This window comes from Caretta caretta, chromosome 25 (assembly GCF_965140235.1).
Source record: "Caretta caretta isolate rCarCar2 chromosome 25, rCarCar1.hap1, whole genome shotgun sequence".
NCBI classification, from domain to species: domain Eukaryota; kingdom Metazoa; phylum Chordata; order Testudines; family Cheloniidae; genus Caretta; species Caretta caretta.
The window spans coordinates 14,572,806-14,592,204 of record NC_134230.1 but is presented as its reverse complement, the minus strand read 5'-3'; the positions used below and the strand labels follow the sequence as shown (position 1 = coordinate 14,592,204).

Below are 19,399 nucleotides of genomic sequence, written 5' to 3'. Positions count from 1 at the left end.
AAAGTGTTCCTCGGCAGAGTGGGAGGGTAATATACGAGCATACTCTTGAAGGACAGTCCTGCCTCAAACTCCTCTCCCGAGATAAGGTCAAGCAGCCAGTCGGGCGGGGCAGGGGGAAGGTATAAGAAACGCTAATGGGCCAAAGAAAGGCCTGTCCCTGACCGAAGCACAACCTCACTCTTTACCCCTCCCGTGGGATCCAAAAGAGGTGGCACGAAGCCCCCAGACTCACGACGCTCCAAAATGGCACAGGACCGTAAATGGTAAGGGGTGGGACCGAGGGCGGGCACTACAGGTGAAGTTATGCCTGCTAAGGAGGGGGGACCCAGGGGAAAAGGCTCTGGGTTGTCGTCAGAGCTATGCGTATGCTTGCTTGAAACTAACCCCAATGAACATCACATTGCCTGCACTTGGACTTCTGGTCTTCTGCTTCCTGTCTGCGGGACAAGAACCAGGGAAAGGGAAAAGCCCCCAATCACACCCATCTATCAATCCATCCATCCCCATACATGCCCCTCGATCTAGAATACTTATATGGCCCCCCTTTACCGCAGCATCCCTGCCCCTCTCAGCCTTTGATGCAAATCCCGAGATCGAGCCATCGGACGTGTCCGTGCACGGACCAGGGTGGCGAAGAATCCAGATGCTGCGCAGAGGAGCCGGGGTGACGCCCCATCTCCCCGCGTGGGCCTGTGGGGCTGGCCCCAAAGCAGAGGGCAGAGGCATCCACCTGATTAGTCACACCGTTTATTGGCTTAGTTCGGGTGTATTACAAACAATGGGGGCTGTAACGTCAAATGGCTCGTCACAATTAAAAAGCACAGGAGCGCGGGAAGTGCACTTCAGCCGAGTCACGCAGCGGGGGGGGGGGGGCAGGGAGGGGTGGTGGGGGTGGACTCACAGAGGGACCGCCCTGTACATACACCGGCTGGGAAGGGGCTATAGGAGGGGGCCACACACCAGTCTCCCGTTCAGAATGTGCTGGGCTCCTGCTTTCTCCCCCTCAAGCCACCCCCACCCTGATCCAGTTGAGGAATCAAGGGCCCGATCCTGAGTCCATTAACAGCAGCAGCAGAAAGCTCATCAGGAGCAGACTCGGGCCCTAGGTGGCTAGGCTGTGCCTGGTTTAAGCCTGACTTGGGTCCAGAGCTAAACTGGAACCTGGGGGAATTCTGCCCCATAGCGTAACTCCCCATATGACCCATGCGTGGACTGGGGGACGGGGCTGCCCCCAGAACAGCAAGAGCTCCCAGGGCTGGACTAAGGCCGGATCCGTGGAACCCTAGGAGCCAGATCCCTGCCCAGCAGGTGACATGAAGCTGGCTGATTCTCAGCAGCCACCGGCCGTGGAGGAGAGGACACAGTCTGGCCCCACGCCAGGTTGGCACGGGACCAAGGAAGGGGCTACGGGAGGATAATGGCCACCTGGCAAGGGCAGCCAACATCACTCTTTGTACAGCTGGGTCACTCTCCCACCACCCCGCCACACTCCTCTTCACCCCCTTGAGAACCTCACAGCCAGCGAGCCACTTGTGGCCTCCCACTACGGCCCTCCCACCCGCGCCCTGTTTCATAGCCATGATTACAGATAAAGCCCCAGGGTCCTTAACGTTATTCTTTGGCAAAGTTCTCAGCCATGTGGGCGAAGACCATCGGTTAAATGAAATAATTGAGGGGTGTGGAATCAGCTCCGGGCGAAGCTTTGCCAGCATCCATCCTGGATTGCGCCAAACCCAATGCTGGGTAGTCGGGTGCCTCTTCCAGGGGCCACAAGGGGAAGCTAGTCTACACCCCAATCCCAGGGGAGAAGCATGTGTGATACTGCTGTGTTCGAAGGCCAAGGGTCGGAGGCTGAGCACTGAGAGGAAAGCGTCGGCCTCCGTCGGCCCCTGGGGAAATGATTGTCACAGCCTGAAGAGAACTGGCCAGCCTAGTGGAAAAAATACAAGTGACTAACCAGGATCTGCTTCTCTGGGCCCGGCCCTCCTACCGCTACGAGAACCTTTGAACAGGAACTTGAGGAGACTGGAAACGGAACCGGGTGCAAACAGGCGAGGGACCCCTGGTCCAGCAAAGAACACGCTCAGAGTTACATGCGGGCTTTTGTGCTTTGCTGGATCGGCGCTAGACGTGACAATAACAATTTGATTGTAAAATGTATTCCCTGTTGATCAAGGCTTCAGGGCGTGAGGTCTCTCTCTGCGTGCAGGCGTGTGGGCACATAGAAACCAAGAGGTTAAAAAGTATTTGTGCGCCAACTTCACTCCTGCCTCCCATTGGGCCCCTCTCAAAGTCAGTGGAGTGAGGGGGAAGAATGGGTCTGGCCCTGGGTGGGTTATTTCCATGGGCACGCAGGCGGCCCATGTGTTGTAGTCCAGAAGCTTTGCCACGATCCCGATTCCTCTCAGGATGACTCACCAAACAAGGACTAACGCCAGGGACAAGAACCACCAGCACGGAGTGGAAAGGTGCGAAAACCGCAGCTGGGTGTGGCAGGGAGTAGCCACCGGGGCAACACCGAGCACAGGAACCTTTCAAGCTGCACAGCAGGGGAAATGCTCTAACAGCGAATGCTACACAAATTGCAAGGGGAGGGAGAAGGAGGGAGACCATTATGTGCAGTCAGGGGCCTGATCTTTGGTTAATCCTTGAGACATCACATTAGGGTGAAATTTACCCCTCTGCAGAGAAACATCCAGTTAAGCCCACAGGGCACATGCTGTTAATCTTGCCCAGCGGTAATTTTCACATAACAGAGAAGCAAGGATGATGTCCCCCTTCAGGACCAGCATGCCTGGGTAGAAGCTGCCGTTGTCGGTGGGCAACACCTGTGTGAGCTCAACCTCTAAGGATGACGTGAGAGAACAGGGTGAAAACCAAAGTTGCATGGCGCCACCTCCCCACACTTATCACCTACCCGTCAACTGGCCAGCCTGGAACCCGCGGTCCTACATCCTGGCGGAAAGATGGCGGTGATGGCACCAATGCACCCCACAGCTGGCGTCAACTGGCATAACGCCACTGGGCTTCCCATTTACACCAGGTGAGGATCTGGCCCCAGAGCCTCTAGTGCCGGGCAAACATTTTCAACAAATAAAAAGCATTCATCCACTCCCGGGGCCAGGCCCTCCGAAGGCATAAATCCACTGGAGTCAATGGAACTAGGCTGACTTACACAAGACGGGGATCTGACCCAGTGACTCCCATGGAACCAAGTCGAGTCACCCCAGCTGGAGATCTGGCGCCCAGATTGACCTTGAGGGCATTAGGCGTGATTACCGCCAACATGCCCAAAAGCTTTCGTGTTCCTTTGTCTGCAAGAACGTTCCTGGGAAGCTCACGGCTCGCTCACACGCGTGCAAATGTGTGCTCCGTGCAGGAAGCGTTCCCAGGGGCACCTCCTCAAATCTCTTCCCTCGTCCCTGCTCGGAACCAATTTCAACACTCCAGCTGGAAAGCCGAGGCGATACCAACGACTCAGGTCCGCAACCTGATGCCCCACTTAATGCCAAGCTCCCGGAGCGAGTGGTCTGCCAACATCTCGCTGGCGGAAGCTCGTTTTCACCGAGCGTTTGTCGACCTGTTTCCAGTAATGAGCAAATTTGCAATCAGCATCCAAGTCTGTCTGCGGAGTGGGAAAACGGTCTAAAGTCGTATCGATAAATGATTCACTGCAGATGAATGACCCAGCTCCAATGCATCCCTGACTCTGCCGTCCCGAACCAAACACGAAGCGAGCGTTAGCTTCTCCTTGTGCAACGAGCGCTACACAAGCTCCAATCTCTAGACCGACCACCAACCCTACAGCATGTCCTATTTCAGCCCCTGTCACAGCAAAGGAGACCCGAGACCCGCATGCAGTCGCCCTAGGACACAATCCATGTGGTCTCAGCACTCGCTCCGAGCCTGCATTCAACTGGCACCACTGGGTCGTGACCCATTGCTTGATTTGTTCTGCTGGATGGGGTTTATCCCGAACTCCCATTGCCTCCCCTATGCAACCCACTCTGCAGGAAAGGGCCGCCCACTTGGATGCGGGCCCAAAGGCAGCCAGCCAACAAGCTGCCTTTGGGGGCCCTGCAGCATCCTTGCCAATCTGGCTGTTGCAGAGCAGAACTGCCTCCCGGGTCATGCTCTGCTGCAGAACCTGGGGTAGATCCTCAGCTGGTGTCAGTGAGCTGGCGTCGCTCCACTGAAGTTGACGGCGCTCCGGCAATTTACACCAGCTGGGGTCTGGCCTGCAATTCATCGGGCGTGATCAGGGGAGCGAGTGCCTGATCTTGCCACGCCCACAGCTCTGCGCTGCAGGGAGAGTGGGTGCAAGGAAAACGATTAGGGATCAGGGAGGCATCTGTTCTGAAGAGCTCCCGCGAGGTGTTCCCGAGAATGGTTCTTCCTGGAGAAGAACCGGAAGCTCCCTGGAGGTGGCTGGGGCCCAGCGGCCAGCTACAAACTCGAACCAGGAGTAGCAAAAGAACTAAAGTTTCCCCTGCTCTGAGCCGAGCAAAGCATCGCCACTCACTTAGCTGCTTTAAAAACCAGGTACCCTCCTTCAGCATAACAGCGTTAAAGAATAAACATGTTCTGAGGGGGGGAACCTCTGTGAGTGACCCCCAGAGGAGTCCCCAAGCTCTGGGGCAGACCCACAGCAGTCAGCGGGTAGCCGAGAGTAGAATCCAGCCCCATCTCTTTACGTGGGAGTGGGGGTGGTTCTGCTTTCAGGTGCAGCTGGTACAACCCCGTTAGTGTCAGCAGGCCTGCACAGGTATCAAGGATGGCAGGATTGGGGCCTGGTTTAGGGGCGTCTCCAAGCAATTGTGGCAGCTGCCCAACTATGCACCCCTTCAAAGCCATTTGCTGGGCTCCTTGGCCACAAAGTGAAAACCCTTTTGCTTTGCCAGGGCCAAATATGCTGAACGAGCAACTGGCTCGAGGGGACCCATCAATGCCACTAGGTGATGCCAAAGGCAAATCATAATCCCCCCACCCAAGCAGCAATAAGGCACCTGGCTCACTGGCTCGAGTGAGGACAAGCCAAGGGACTGGAGGGCTCAGACTTTGTCCACACGAGCGTGTTGCGTGGGAGGGCTGCCCTGGTGACAGCATTGATGCCAGGGGGCTGCCGGTGCTGAGTGGGTGGAGGTGCTGACAGGGCCCTACCTGTGGCTAACCAGGGCTCCAAAGGTTAATGACCACAAGCATGTTCAGAACAACCCTCCAGAACTCCCGACGAGCAGACCCTTCTCCCGCTGGCCACGACTTGGGCCGACCTCCTCCAATTTCATCCACTGTCCACAACTGGGAGCATCTCTGGTCATCAGCTCAGTGGCCGATGTCCTTACTGGCGTGGCATCTACAAGGGAAAAGTTAATGCCAGGGGAGACGCAGTCAACGTCCTTCCAACCACCTCGCCCCTTCACGGCCTTGTCATTCCAGCAGAGAAAAGCCAGCTAAGAAATGAGGGAGCCGCTCTTCTGTAGAAACCAGCAGACGACATGACATCACAGGGGTGTGGGAGCTGATAGGCCCCGGTTCCGGCATTCAAACCAGCGGGGTCAATAAAGTACCTTAAGGCTTGTGGTCACCACTGTGAGTGCTGGACTGAGAAGTTCCTTGAGAGAAGGAGTGACTCCGGAATGACTGATTCTGCTGCCTGGAAATCCAGCAGGGACCTGTTTATTTTTCACACTGCTACATTTTTCTGGAGCTGCACGTTGCACCTGGAACGGTCAACTTTAGGTGTTGAAACAACAGGTCCATCTCACAGACCACCTCCACGGACCTTGGCCAAGCTGTGTTGGAACGTCACACGCACCTTGCAGAGGTCTCATCTCCAGGGAGTGTCCTTTTCCTTTTGCCGTGGAAACAGTTCATCTTGCGGCTGGTTTGAAGGCTCAGGTCAGTGCTTAAAAACTCTAAGCAGCAAGATCAGGCCAAATTTAAGTGCGGCCCAGCAGCTCACGTGCCGGCTGAAACCTCTGCTTCAAACTTCTTGTGGAGCTGTGGTTTGGGGCGCTGGGTCTGTGCCGCTCGGGTTTCCCGAGACCCGTCGTCGAAACGAACCCGGGGTGCGGGGGATAGTCAAGCTGCCACTGGACAGGAGCTTCTGTCTTGCTGGAGCAGGTGGCCTGGGTGTTTCTAAACCGTGGCCCGTTGACGCCAGGGCGTGTGGAGAAAGAGCTGGGACGTGAGTGGTCTCCCTCCTTCCCCTTCCATAAGGCCGGGAAGAAAGTCCTAACAGCAGCCAGTTTTTGAAGAACCATCTAAGGAGGCTTCTTAGTCCGATGACCCTCTGCTGAGCCCCTCCCCCCACATCAGTGAGATTAGCTCCAGCATCCTTCGGATAACAGCGGAGGGTGTCATTTAACGAGGGGAAAAGCCATCAGTAAAATAAAAAAAATGGGAGCCCTACAGGTGGGAGAGTTCCATGATGGCCATCCCTAGTGGGCTGAGGATCTCTGAGAGACCCCACCATGGCACGGGGGAGCAGGGGGGAGAGACAAAGGCAAGGGGGAAAAAATAAGCGTGTATAATACATATAATATTCAGCGCCATTGGCATATTGCATGGAAGCGGACGTCAGACGAGCGATGCCGCGGCCGGGAGATGGTGCTGCCTATTATACACTTTACAAACACTGCATTTGATTCCCCAGTCTCTTAAGAAAAAGAAGTTGTGTCTGGTAAGTAAATAAAATACGGTGTCACTTGGAGTTTGTGGAACCTAGGGAACTAAGAGGGACAGGGTAACAGAAGGTGGGGGGCAGTCCTTTTTGGCTGTACAATGAGGGGAGGTCAGAAGGAGCTGGCGGACGTTTCACATCACCGTGCAGCATTTGCAACGGTGTTTCTTCATGTCTAGGTCCTGATCGGCTCCCTTGGGATCCGTGTCGTTGGCCCCTGGCTTCTCCCCGACCTGGCTGTCTTCCTTCTGCGGCAGGGCGGCCACGGGCTCCACGGTGCTGCCGTTGGGTGGGGCGTGGTCCTTGCCCTTGCAGTCTGCCGCTCCGGCTGCTGCTGGCTTGGTGTCGGCATCATCAATCACCACCAGCTCAGCCTTGATGGTGCCCCCCAGACCCAGGACCTTTTTGGTCTCGTTCTCGTCCTCCACGTTCTGGTAGCCCATGAAGATCATGGTGACCGGCTGCTCTTTGCTAGGCTCTGCCCCTTCACCGGAGGCCAGGATTCTCGGGCTGTCCACTGGCTTGGCTTGCACCCCAGTGATCTCCTTCCGGGGCGTGGTCTTCTGGCTGGGCAGGTTACTCTCGGGACCCCCCTTCTTGGCCTCTTCACGCTCCTTGGTCTTGGAGTCCCTCTGGGAGACCTCGCCCAGGTTCGCCTCATCTGCCTTGTGGATCAGCTCGTCCACCTCAGAGGAGCTGAGAGGGTGGACCCCGTTCTCGATGGCTCCATCCTCCATGTGGACCGCGTGCACCACTGTGGGAGAGACAGAGAAGACAGTGAGGACTCAGAGGAAGGCCAAGGGGCATGTGTCAGGCTGGTCTAGAGATGAGAGGTGGTACCTGGATCTGGGATAGGGTGAGACTAAGGCTTGGAACCAAGCCAGGTCTGGGGGTTTAGGATTCAGACAGCAGGAATCTATGGAGCTAATCTCACATTATCGCTCCCATCTGGAGCTGGATATATCTTGGTTTAGGATCTGACCCACACCCAGAACTCCCCTTCTGGGTCAGGCAGCTTTTGAGCTCTTCCAAGCGGCAGACACGCCCCAGACTCCGCTGTTTGCTGGACCCTCGACCCAATCACCAGAAACAGCGGTTGTCATCCAGCAACACTCCCAGATCAGCACTTGCTACTGTCCAGGGAATTATTCCTTGGGCGATCCACAGCAAACCCCCATCTACAGCCAGGCGAAGAGAACCAATCACTTCTAAAGCAGTGCTTGGGATGGATCACACTGGGTACCCACAAAGGAAAAAACCTTTTAAATAGGAAACCAGTCCTAGAATTGGTCAGCTAGGATACATCCACAGGCATAATCTAGATCATCCTCAGTACAGGGATGACGACCTGGGAGATCTGTAAGAAAGAATCCCCACCCCTGAGATTAGCATACACAGCCGCTAGGTGGCTCTTATGCTCCAGACGAAGGCATTTGGGTTTGATTTCCCCAGGATGGTGATGACATGTTATCCCTAGGGAAGGTGGCTCTGCTTTTCATTACGTGGTTAGTTCGGTGCATCTTTTTCTACGTAGCCAACTGCTGTCCTGAATAATGGGAGGCAGCGGAATACTGCAGCCCCCACACAGAGCATGGGATAGGCCAGGAGAGAAACCCAAAGCACCTGACCAGAGCAAACTTGGCAGCCTACATACCAGGGGAGCCCCAAACTCAGAGCTCCTGTCGGCACCCTGTGGACACGCTGTTACAAACCTATCTAAGCAGAACACACATCCAAGCCCAATGTGTGGAGTAGCTGTGGGCCGGCGTCGGTTACCCATGGACCGGGAAAGGTCGCAGCCCACCCTCGATAAGAGCCAGTCACGGGGACTGATGGTCACTGAAAACGGGGTTGTATTTGCCCCTTGTTTGCAAAGCGATCCCCCCAATATCTGCAGAACGCTACATGGGGTGAAGCAACCTTTAAAGGTGCCTTCGTTTGTTGCAGCCCCAACACCTCCCTGCACCCGCCGGGCGGCAACCAAGGCCACAGCTGCACTGGACCGAAAGAGTCTGAACTCATTTGGATCCCTCCCATCACACCTCAGCTGCCATGTCCAGCAACTCATGCAGCTTCTGCCACGCTGGGGCAGGTGCGGATTGTTGCTTTGGGAAGGGGTGAGGGGAAGGTTGCAGCAAATCACTACTGAGTTCAGATAGTTAGCACCCCACCCCCCCCCGCTATCCGCTCCCCACAGCCGTCGCTCACGGTCCCGGGAAGCGGCTGTCAGCTGGTGCGGTGGCCCAACACAAAAGCCAAAAGATAGCTGCAGTCATCAAGGCTCTTAACGAGAGTGCAAGGTAACACAGACCCCAAAGCGTTTTAGGAAGTCAGGTCTTATTATCCCCCAGTTTCACACACTAGGGAAACCGAGGCACAGGGCAGGGAAAGCAACTTGCTCAAGGTCACACAAATTAAGTAGCAGAGCCAGGGACTGAACTGGACCCAGAGTCCAGCATCCAAGTCATGGCACCACACAGCCTCGACCTAAACAACGTTACCTCCCACACACATCTATGCATCAACTCTAGACTAGGTCATGCACCCTGTGCATCTTTCCTCCATTTCCTGGGGCCACCCTGGGACATGAAAGAGCTTATCGAACATCCTCCAACAAGAGAGAGAATCAGAGCAATGAAGGGCTGGAAGGGACCTCGAGAGGTCATCAAGTCAGGCCCTCTGCGCTGAGGCAGGACCAAGTAAAGCTGTACAGGGGTTCCTCCAACCTGTTCTTAAAACCTCCAATAACGGTGATTTGAGTCTCCCTTGGAAGCCTGGTCCAGAGCTTAACTCCCCTTAGAGTTCGAAAGCTTTTCCTAATACCAAACCTAAATCTCCCTTGCTGACGATTAAGCCCATTGCTTCTTCTCCTATCTTCAGGGGACATGGAAAAGAACTGATCACCACCCTCTGTATACCAGCCCTTTACATATTTGAAGACCGTTATCAGATCCTCTCTCTGTCGTCTTTTCTCAAGACTAAATGTGCCCAGTTTCATGAACCTTTCCCCATAGGGCAGGTTTTCTGAACCTTTCATCATTTTTGTTGCTCTCCTCTGGACTCTCTCCAATTTGTCCACAGCTTTCCTAAAATGGGGTGCCCAGAATTGGACACAGAATTCTAAATGAAGCCTCACCAGTGCCAAGGGGAGCAGGACAATCACCTCCCGTGTCCTACATCCGACACTCTGGTTAACACACCCCAGAACGATAACCGCCTTTTTCACAACAGCATCACACCGTTGACTCATATTCAGCGTGTGATCCACTAGGCCCCCTAGATCCCTTTCAGTAATACTGTCGCCTTCCCCATTGTGTAGGTGTGCATTTGATTTTTCCTTCCAAAGTGAAGCACTTTGCACTTGTCTTTGCTGAATTTCATCCTGTTGAATTCAGAGCAACTCTCCTATTTCTCAAGGTCATTTCAAATGCTAATCCTGGCCTCCAAAGTGCTTGCAACCCCTCCCACCTTGGTGTCATCTGCATATTTCATCAGCAGGCCCTCCGCTCCCTTACCCGAGGCATGAATGAAAATATTGCCTAGTGCCAGACCCAGAGCTGGCCCCTAGAGACGCCCTCCCAGTTGGACAGCAAACCATTGAGCACGCCTCTTTGAGCACAGGGTTTCAAGCACTTGTGCACCCACCTTGGTGTGGCATGATTTGTTCTGGACAAATCCATGCTGGCTGTTCCTTAGAACACTACTGTTCTCCTGGTTCGGTGCAAGCAACATCGCGCTGGGTATTGAGCGGGGACTCAGGGTGTGGTCGCTGTTAGCTGCTAACCCTGAGTAGTTGGTGCCAATGATCCACCCCAGCCAGGGCAGGGGCCCGTCTGCCAGTCCCTAGGAAAGCCGGAGAGCGGTAGACGGCAGTGACTGGTCACTGGCCCTGCTCCTCTGGTAGTGCCTACAGTCACCTTCTCCCTTCACCTCCCTCTTGGCCTCCAGGATGCCTGGGGAGGGAGGGATGCTCTTTGGGCCCGTACCTTTCATCTCATCCTCGTACACCTTGACCCCCTGCAGGCAATGATTCTTGGGGAGCAGGGTGGTGCTGGATAGGACTTTGGTCTCGCCAGTTACTCTGTCCTTCTCCACTGTGATCTCCACTGAGTACATGGCTGGGACACAAACAGGACAGTGAGAGTTAAACCAGCCCCCGGCTCCCACCCCGCTACAAGGCTCCAGCGCTCAGAAGCAGGCAGCTAGCATGTGGGGGAGGGGGAAGGGGGTGCAAGATGGAGAGGTGCGGGTGCCACTGGGAGAGCTCGGAGCTGCTGGGTGGGGAGAGGCGGCACTGTGCGCTCCAGCAAGGAGTGCATGGCAGGCAGTCCCTAGGTCCCAAGCCCTGCCTTCCCAGCAGGATGTACGTTACCTTCCAGCATCCTTAGCACCCGGCCCTCCCAGTGCTGCCGTGAGCTCCCTTACCTCTGGGGCTGTTCGGGCTCCCCTCTTGGTAGCTGATGTGATGTTGTGGGCAGAGAACGGCTTCCATTGTCACCTGTCTGTCCAGAGAGCTGAGGGATGGGTCTAGCTTGCCCCTCTCCACTGAGCAGTTGGTCAGCAGGATCAGGCCCCGCTGAGGACTCTGAGCAGGGATCTGACCCTCACTCCAGTTTTGCACATTTAGTAAAAAACCCCAATTTTCAAATTCAATTGTAGTAAGAACGGCAGGAAAGCACCTGCTCTCGGATTCTCTCAGCTGGATGCAGGAGGCAGAAGAAATTTAGGATTTGTTTTCGTCAGTCCACTGAGCTGATATGAATCAAAGACACATCGGGCTCGGCTTCTCCAGTGAACAGCTAGCCCCATGAGCCCACCTGCCCGCTGTCCTGTGCTCTGTGGCATTGCTCCCCTCTGTGCAAAGTGGGTGCAAAACACTCCCCCAGCTGGAATTCCCCACTCCCGCGGCTGGGGGCATGTCCCCCCTGCTTTGTGCAGGGGCCCGTGACAACGCAAGGAGCAGGGTGGTGGAGAATCAGGCCCGGGGACAGATTCTCAGCTGGCATCTGTGCAGCGCTTCCTGGCTTTGGGCTCGTCTGATCTCCTCTGGCGCTTCGACCGCTGGATCCCCGTCGCTGGGAACACCTCGGACCCCGCTCTAGTACATTACACCTGGACCAGGAGGCCTGCTATGTCCCCTTGGCTTGGTAGCTCCTCGACGGAGCTGTGGACTCGAATGTAGCTGAGGCTTAATCCGTACTCACCTGGCGAAAGCAAATCATTTGCCACAGGAATGTAGCTTCCCTGCAGTCTCGCAGCCTCACCACTGTCATGCAACATTGCTAAGCCCCACTGCACTTCACCTGCAAACACCAGAGCTCCAGCAGAATGGCTGCATGTACCTACGGAGATCTGTACTGCCAAGCACTCCTAGCTGAGCTGGGCTGGCTTGCAAGCGGCCTTTAGTTTAGCCACCCGGCTTTATCTAAGCAGCCAGGCTGCAGTGCTGTGTTGTGGGGTTAGACGAGCCATGCTAGGAGGCAACGTGTCCTTCCCTCTGAGCCAGCAAGCCACAAGGAGCGGGAGGCAAAGAAAGAAAGAAATCAACCCAAGGGAAAGTAAGGTGGTTTCTATCAACAGGCAACCCAAATGAGTGCAGCTGCAGCATGATTTCAAAAAATAAGAGGGTAAAAGGGTAAGGCTAGAAACAGCATCTAAGATTATATAAATAACGTTTCCGCCTGGGGCTTGGAAACCAATTGAGCTGTATGGATCGCACTTGACATTAATTGGGTTTACATGTATGTAACAAGCGTGTAGTTAACGAGTATCTCCACTTCGGAAGGCCGAGGTTCTGCGGCTGTAGCTTGGATTGTTCTTGGCATTAGCTCGACCTTACTGTGTTGTAGGACTCAAGGCGTAGCTCATCTACGCAACCGTTCGCCACGCAGCTCTGGCAAAGCAGGGCTGGGGTTGGCCCGGTAGTTACATGTGGTCGGTGCCCACTCAGTGTGAAATGGCCCCACTGGAGGCAGTTGAGAAATAGCCATGCCGTCTTTATGTCTGGTCAGTGTCGGGAATCGAAATTCACAGCAATGCTTTTGGAGCTATGGCACAGCGTGAGCCTTGGAGTGGCCTGTCCTTTGCCCATCACATGGGCAGGTGCCTGTCCACCTGCCTCTTGGAGATACAAACTCGCTGAAGTTCTGAGTTCCACCTTCCTGGTGCCCTGGGGGGGTAACTGCCATATGGTAGAGACATACAACTGAAAGCTTGAGCCAATTCTGCAGGGAAGGAACTGTGGGTAGGACTTCTCATAGTTATTAGAGATGGGCTCAAAGTCTGGATACACAGTTAGGACTGGGCAAATAACTGATTTTTCAGTTTGGTGGCTGAACTGAGTAATCTCCCCAAATAATTGTTCCTAGATTGCAAGGCCAGCAGGGAGCATTGTGATTATGTAGTCTGACCAGGCCCAAGACCTGCCCCCAAACAATTCCTAGAGTGGAGCTTTCCGAAAAACCAGCCAAGCTTGATTTAACAATTGCTTCGGATTGAACCAAAATGAAAAAAGTTCAGTTTTTCTTGATGCAACAGAAAAACAAAAAACCCATTTCATTTCAGATGGAACAAACCAGTTTGGATAGACCCCAAACGAAGTTTTTTTGTTTTGCTTTTGGGGTTTTTGGAAATGTTTGTAATTTTCTTAAAAATACATTTAGGTAAATTCTGAAAGGAAACATCTCTCTGAAACAAAAACTGGAAGCATTTTGACATTTCCAATTTTTTGGGGGGGAGGGGAGGAGCAAAACTATTCACATGAAAAATGTCACCCAGCTCTATCCAGCGCCAGCGTTCCCAAAGGCTGAAGGGTTTCCGATTTAAGCCAGTCGCTAATTACTGGTAAAGAGAACCCGGTGAGCAGCATCATTTGCTGCATCTCTAGTACACACATGCACTGCAAGGCAACAGGAGGGCTGGGAAAGCCCGTTCCTCTCTCATAGGGTGGCTGACAGTTTTTGCCCCTCCATATTTTTAAATTGAAAAATGGCATTTTTTTTAAACTGAAATTTTTGAAAAAAAAATAAAAATAAAAATCAAAACTCTCTGTCTTGCACAAAATTCTCCGGGGGTGTTTTTAATGGATATTTTTAAACCTGATCATGATTGACGTTTTTCATTTACCCAAAACCTGGTTTTCAGTTAAAAAAGAAAAGCCACCAAGGTCAAGTTTTTTTGATAAACAACATATTCGGGTGACCGTTCTGAATTTTGGTGAAAAAGCACCAAAAATGTTGGGGGCAAATGGATCCCTTTCAAGCCCTGCAAAATGGAAACAGCCCCAACACTTTGAATTTTCTGTGTGTGGAACTGTGTCTTCATTTCCTGAGTCAACCATCTTCCCGGGAGACATCACAGATCCACCTCCACTAGAGAACAGAACGAGACTACCGGCTCAGATCCGCATAGGTCTCGTGACACCAAACTCCCATTGATTTCAATGGAAGTTCGGCACCTCCTCACCTTTGAGGGTCTGGGCCACAGAACCTGCTCCCGCTGTTCCTTTGGGCTTGGTTTGGTTCAGTCAGACCCACCTGCGGAGCTCACCTTTGCTACGTGACGATACAGCACAGCTTGGAAAAGTGTGGGGTCTGCTTTAGGAGAGTGGGACAGGGTGAGCTGGCCCTTTAAAAGGTTGGGGCTCAGCCTGGCCTCTGCCAGGTGTAACCACCATCCCCAGGTGACAGGGATGGGAGCAGGGGACTTAGAACTAGGTCTGCTGGAAGATCTAAGTGGCAGCCTGAGGGGGGGGGGGGAGTCCTAGGATAGGCCCAAAGGAACTGGAGGGCTGGATGAGCTACTGGGGAGAGGGCCTGGGGAGGGAGTCGGCTGGGACAAGGGCAGGTGACAGCTCTCCAGAGCTCCCAGGCAGGAGGCCTCAAAGAGATCCCTGCAGGGAGCAGGAGCCTGCTGGATAAGGGGCCCCAGCGAGGCAAAGCCCTCATAAAGGTCTGTGGGCCTGGAGGGAGGGGAAACTGAGGCAGAGCCTGCTTTGGGTTTTGAGCAGCACAGTCCTTAGAGACTGAAATGCCCTAATAGGGCCACAGTCCTGCCAGGTGCTGAGCAGGGGCATCATGTGCTATTGGGCAAGGGGGGGCAATTTGCGAGACCTGGGTTTGCCCCTCCCCCAACTTTTCATAGGTCTATAGGCTCCATTCTGTCTTCCACTCCCCCTCCCAGAATGACAATCACAGATAATGGCCTATATGCCGATACAGTTTTGCCCCTTGACTCCCCTGAATTTTTCTGAAATGACACCCCTGGGGCGGAGTCCCCTCAGCCTCTGTTGACCTCAAAGGGAGCCAGCACGTCATGGGCCGGGGCCCATGATCACCTAGTCTATAGCCATGCAAAGGCAGAGGCCAAAGGTGCAATGCACAGGGTGTGTGTATGTGTCCCCACAGATTGGTCCCTGCAGGATTGGATACAAGAGGCTGGATTGGCAGCTACACTAGATCTTGTATAAAACTCAAGAAGCCACAACAAGAGGGACTGAATCAAATAAAGATTCAGCCAGCCAACTGGCTTTGATTGGCGAGGTTATGCATGGAAGGTAACTCTCCCCGGCAACTCAAGTGCCACACCAGATACAGAGCCAGGAAACAGGCTAAGAGGGAAACTCCCCAGCACATCCTTAACGCACGGGACTGTGTACTTAGCACTGCATCGGGCGACCCCGTGTCTCATGTTAGACGCGTGTGACTCGCGTTTCCCTGGGGCACAGCCCTTTGGATGCGCCAGACGCTGGGAAGATCCAAGTGCTGACTTCCTGGTACAAGGTGGATTTCAGCCTGCCCCGAATAGGATGTGTCTGGTATCAGGGGGCTTCGCATGCCGTTCCCCCGGGGAACGGTTCCACGTGCAGAGCATACGACTTGTATTGAAGGACCATCACATTAATGGATATCTGCGAGTCTAACCCCGAGTGATGGATACCAATAACCTCAACCCACCTAGCTGAAAACTCCGACCCCACCCTGCACATTCCTAACCCGAACCCTATTCCTGACCCCTGTGCCGTGCACCCCTGTCCCCAACTCACGCTGATAGACACCTGCAGCCCTGGTCTGAGAACTACAGCTTTGCTGCGATTTTCTCTTCCAAGACAAAACAACCCTGGTGAAGCCCCACGGCATCCTGCCCCCACCCAGCGCTAAGTACCATGGGGCAGCAGGACTCGAGCATCCTCCCTGGGACAAGAGGCGACGTACATACCTGCCTTCATCATGTCAGTGGCCTCCACCAACTTCAAGGGGCTGTTGGAGATCTTCTGCTCCGCTTTGGGGAAGAAGAGGAAAAGCAATTGACTTCCCAAGCTGGAAATTTCTCTATCCAGGTGACCTGCCATAGCAGGGGACACGCCCTGTTCCCACCATGCCCTGCTCCCAGCCATGCCCCATGACGTCCACCACAACAGGGGATGTGCCAGGACTGTTCCATGGGTGATCATAGAGACCGCTGCATGTCCCGGGCTTGCAACAGTAACGATCATCCAGCTCGCCTCTTCGACCCCGCGCCCCGGGGAGCTGGGGGGAGGCCCTTCCCACCACCTGGGAGGCTGCTGCCCCCTGCAAATGGGCTTTCGTGCCTTAGGTTAGCTCCTAGTTCACCCTGCAGAAAGCGGGCGCAGTCGGAGAAGGCTGATAGCTGTTGCCCCGGGGTTTAATGGAGAGAGGAGAAGGGGGTTTTGAAAGGGGATGCTGGAGGAAAGGAAGGGGTTGGTAAGGTGGGTGACTCCAGCAACCCACCCTGAGCTGTGGCTGGGGGCATTTCCAGGACTGGGATGGCGCTGGGTGGCACCCAAGCAAAGGGGAATCTACTGACTGAAGGAGCCATTCCTGCTCCTGGGGATCCACTCCCTGCAGAGCGAGGCGACTGGGAGCTCAGCACTGACTGGCATCCAGCGGCCAAGCCTGTCCGAGTGCTGCCCAGCCGTGCAGCGTGACCACGGACTGCGAGGCCAGGGCACGGCCCAGCAGAAGGCATCTCGTTCTGCTTCTCCTGCCTAGAAAGCCCACCACTCCGAGCAGGAGCGCTGGGGAGCTCGCTCTTAAATGAGGGGAGCATGGGTTGTGCCCACGAAGGAAGGAAAGTTAGATCCCATGGATGAGACAGGAGAGAACCCACCTTTAGCTGTGCCCAGCGGAGTCTGCAAGACAGAACACGGAGAGGTTACAGGAAGCACTGCTAACTCCGAGCCCTCCTACGGCACCCGAGGCCTCCACACAGCCAAGCATGCATTAGGTAATCCAACCAGGAGAACAGCAAATGGCTCCCCTGCTCGCTGCTGCAGGCTTGCCTGCCAGCGCGGCGCATCAGGGACGTCTCATTCTAACCATGTGGCTTGAGACTTGTTAGCTCAAATCACAGGACGTGGGGTCTGTGCAAGCAGAGACAATGGAGCGCCCAGAATCGGCGCACTTTGAATGGGGAATACGGTGCGGAACTGGCCAGCGTGTACGTGCACGGATGGGATCGGGGCCGTTCAGCTGCTGTGTCATAGACCCTTTAGGGCTAACGGCAGCGAGTCCCCTTTAGATTGAGCCCTTGTCCTTCACCTGGGGGTCGAGCTTCCCAGCCAGGCGGTGAATGGGTTTGCAGAACTCAGTCATGCGGATTCCAGCTTCTTTCCAGCATTCTCGGTCTTCATCAGCACAATTATTTCCACCCAGTGACAAACACCAGCCAATCATCGGCCTCTTAATTCCCCGCGAAGCCCCACATCCCCATAAACCGGGCTGGGCGTGCGGAGGGCCCTGAGTGTCCACTCTGATCCAGCAGGGGGCATGGCTGAGCACAGCCGCTGACGACAGCTCCCCCCCCCCCCCCCCGGCAAACAACCGTCTGCTCCCCTGCCAGGCTGGGCCACGCGGCTGATTAACCGCACAAACGGGCAGCTCGCCAGCGTGCCTTGGCCTTGCTGAGCTCTGCGATGGCAAGGCGGGGGCGCACCGGGCAGGGCTGTGGGGCTGGCCCGAGCGCAGTGGCTGAGGCGTGAGGATTTTCTCGGGGGGCGGATGTGGGCTGGGGGCAAAGCTCTGCCCTGGGGACGACAGGGGCTTGATTTTCAGGGGAAGAGGCGCTGGTTGTCGCCGGTTTCGATCGCACCTGTTAATAAAGCCACGCAGCACGGTATACTCTATGCCCGAGTCACCCCTGCCTCGCTTCTGTGTCACGGCTTGCACCGGTGCACGTGCAAAATACTCCTGAGCAGAACCGCCCCCAAGCCCCGCGCCGAGTGGATACCCAACGCTGCCCCTCCGATCTGGCGGCATTTTACCCGCAGGCAGCCGGGAAACCGGGGCCTCGTGTGCGGGGTGCAGACATTTCTGACAGCAGCTCGGGCAGCCGCCGTTACACGCACGCGCCATGCGACGGCAGAGGAACCGATTCCAGGCCCGTTTCCCCGAAGGCCTGGACTCGAGGCCATTTGGTGCATTACAGCAACGGAAGCCCTGCCCTGGGCAAGGGTGGCTGAGGGTAAACGGAGGCAGCTGGTTCTGTCCCTGTTGCCCCTTCACAGCTGTCTCAAGGGAATAGCCAGAGATGCTTTCGCGGGGCATCCCTTTAACCCCCCCCAGCCCCTCCATGACAACCTGTGCACGGAGATACCGTTGCGATTCTGGGCTCCACGGTACTCTAGGGGGTTAATGGCATTGACCTCTTTAAGGGAAGGTTTTGAGGCCAGCCAGGGCTAAGCTTCCCCTTCTCCCCCTCTCCTGACCTTCTGTGCGTTTGCTGCTTTCTCCTCCTTTGCTGTCACTGCTGCCTCCTTCCCCAGCTTCTCCTTGGTGGAAGGCGCCGAGTCCCCGTTCTCCAGAATCTCCAGCTCCTTCTCTAACCTGGAAGACAGAGTGAGGGTGCTGAGCAGCGTGGGATGGGAGGGGGCAGCAGGTGCTTTCCCTCCACCGCCCCCAGTGTCAGCCCAACTAGTCACAAAGGAGCCAAGTACAAGAGAGACCCCCGGGGAACCTGAGGGCAAAATGCTTGGTTATGTTATCCAGGCCAAGATCAGCCCCCCCACCCGCACAGGTCCCGCCCCACCAGCTTGTCCTGGGAGCAAAGGGAGGTGGAAGGACAGAACCAAAGAGATCACAATTAAACCTCCCGAATCCCAGCCCCCTCTGCTCCACCCACTAGACCCCACCTGCACCCAGCACTTGGGATAGAAGCCAGGAGTTCTGGCTCCCAGCCCCCTCGGTTCTACCCACTAGACCCCACCAGCACCTAGCACTGGGGATAGAAGCCAGGAGTTCTGGCTCCCAGCCCCCTCTGCTCTACCTACTAGATCCCACTGCCTTCTCAGAGCTCCCAACATACACTTCGATCTTGACCTACAGCACCCTTGCTCTTCCCTTGAGTGCCCACAATGCCCTGTCACTGTACCCCCCTCCCACCGAGGCCTGATTCTGATCTCATACATGGCCTGAGCCAAAGCTTATTGAAGCCAAGGGGAGCCCTTTCATTGGCTTTCAATGGGGCCCCTACTCTGTTGCAAACCAGCTGTAATTCATGGAAACCAAAGGACGGATGCTGATGGAAATGCAAGGAGAATCAGGCTCAGGATACGAAGCAGAGGGCACCAATCTTGCCCATCTGACGATTGTATGACGCAGCCGGAGCTCAGCCAACCCCAAACCTGCCTCCACCCACGGATTTAAACCGACCCACCCAGGTTTTGTTGTTGCTAATTTCCTTGGCTTCGCGCAAGGGCCT

General features: G+C 55.1%; 1 protein-coding gene across 2 annotated transcripts in view; it reads right to left on the bottom strand.

Annotated features, from left to right (window-relative positions):
- Window positions 1–730: 730 nt before the first annotated feature.
- PALM (paralemmin) overlaps window positions 731–19,399 on the bottom strand; it is a 68,941-nt gene continuing 50,272 nt past the window's right edge. The window contains exons 5-9 of one of the 2 annotated variants that reach the window (XM_048830844.2): window positions 18,408–18,525; window positions 16,811–16,832; window positions 15,899–15,961; window positions 10,669–10,800; window positions 731–7,436 (exon numbers count right to left, since the gene is read on the bottom strand). In XM_048830844.2, the coding sequence (XP_048686801.2) occupies window positions 6,817–7,436; window positions 10,669–10,800; window positions 15,899–15,961; window positions 16,811–16,832; window positions 18,408–18,525 (955 nt within the window). In that variant the 3' untranslated portion in view covers window positions 731–6,816. The remainder of the gene's footprint in view (window positions 7,437–10,668; window positions 10,801–15,898; window positions 15,962–16,810; window positions 16,833–18,407; window positions 18,526–19,399) is intronic. The other variant, XM_048830845.2, reaches the window with a different exon arrangement.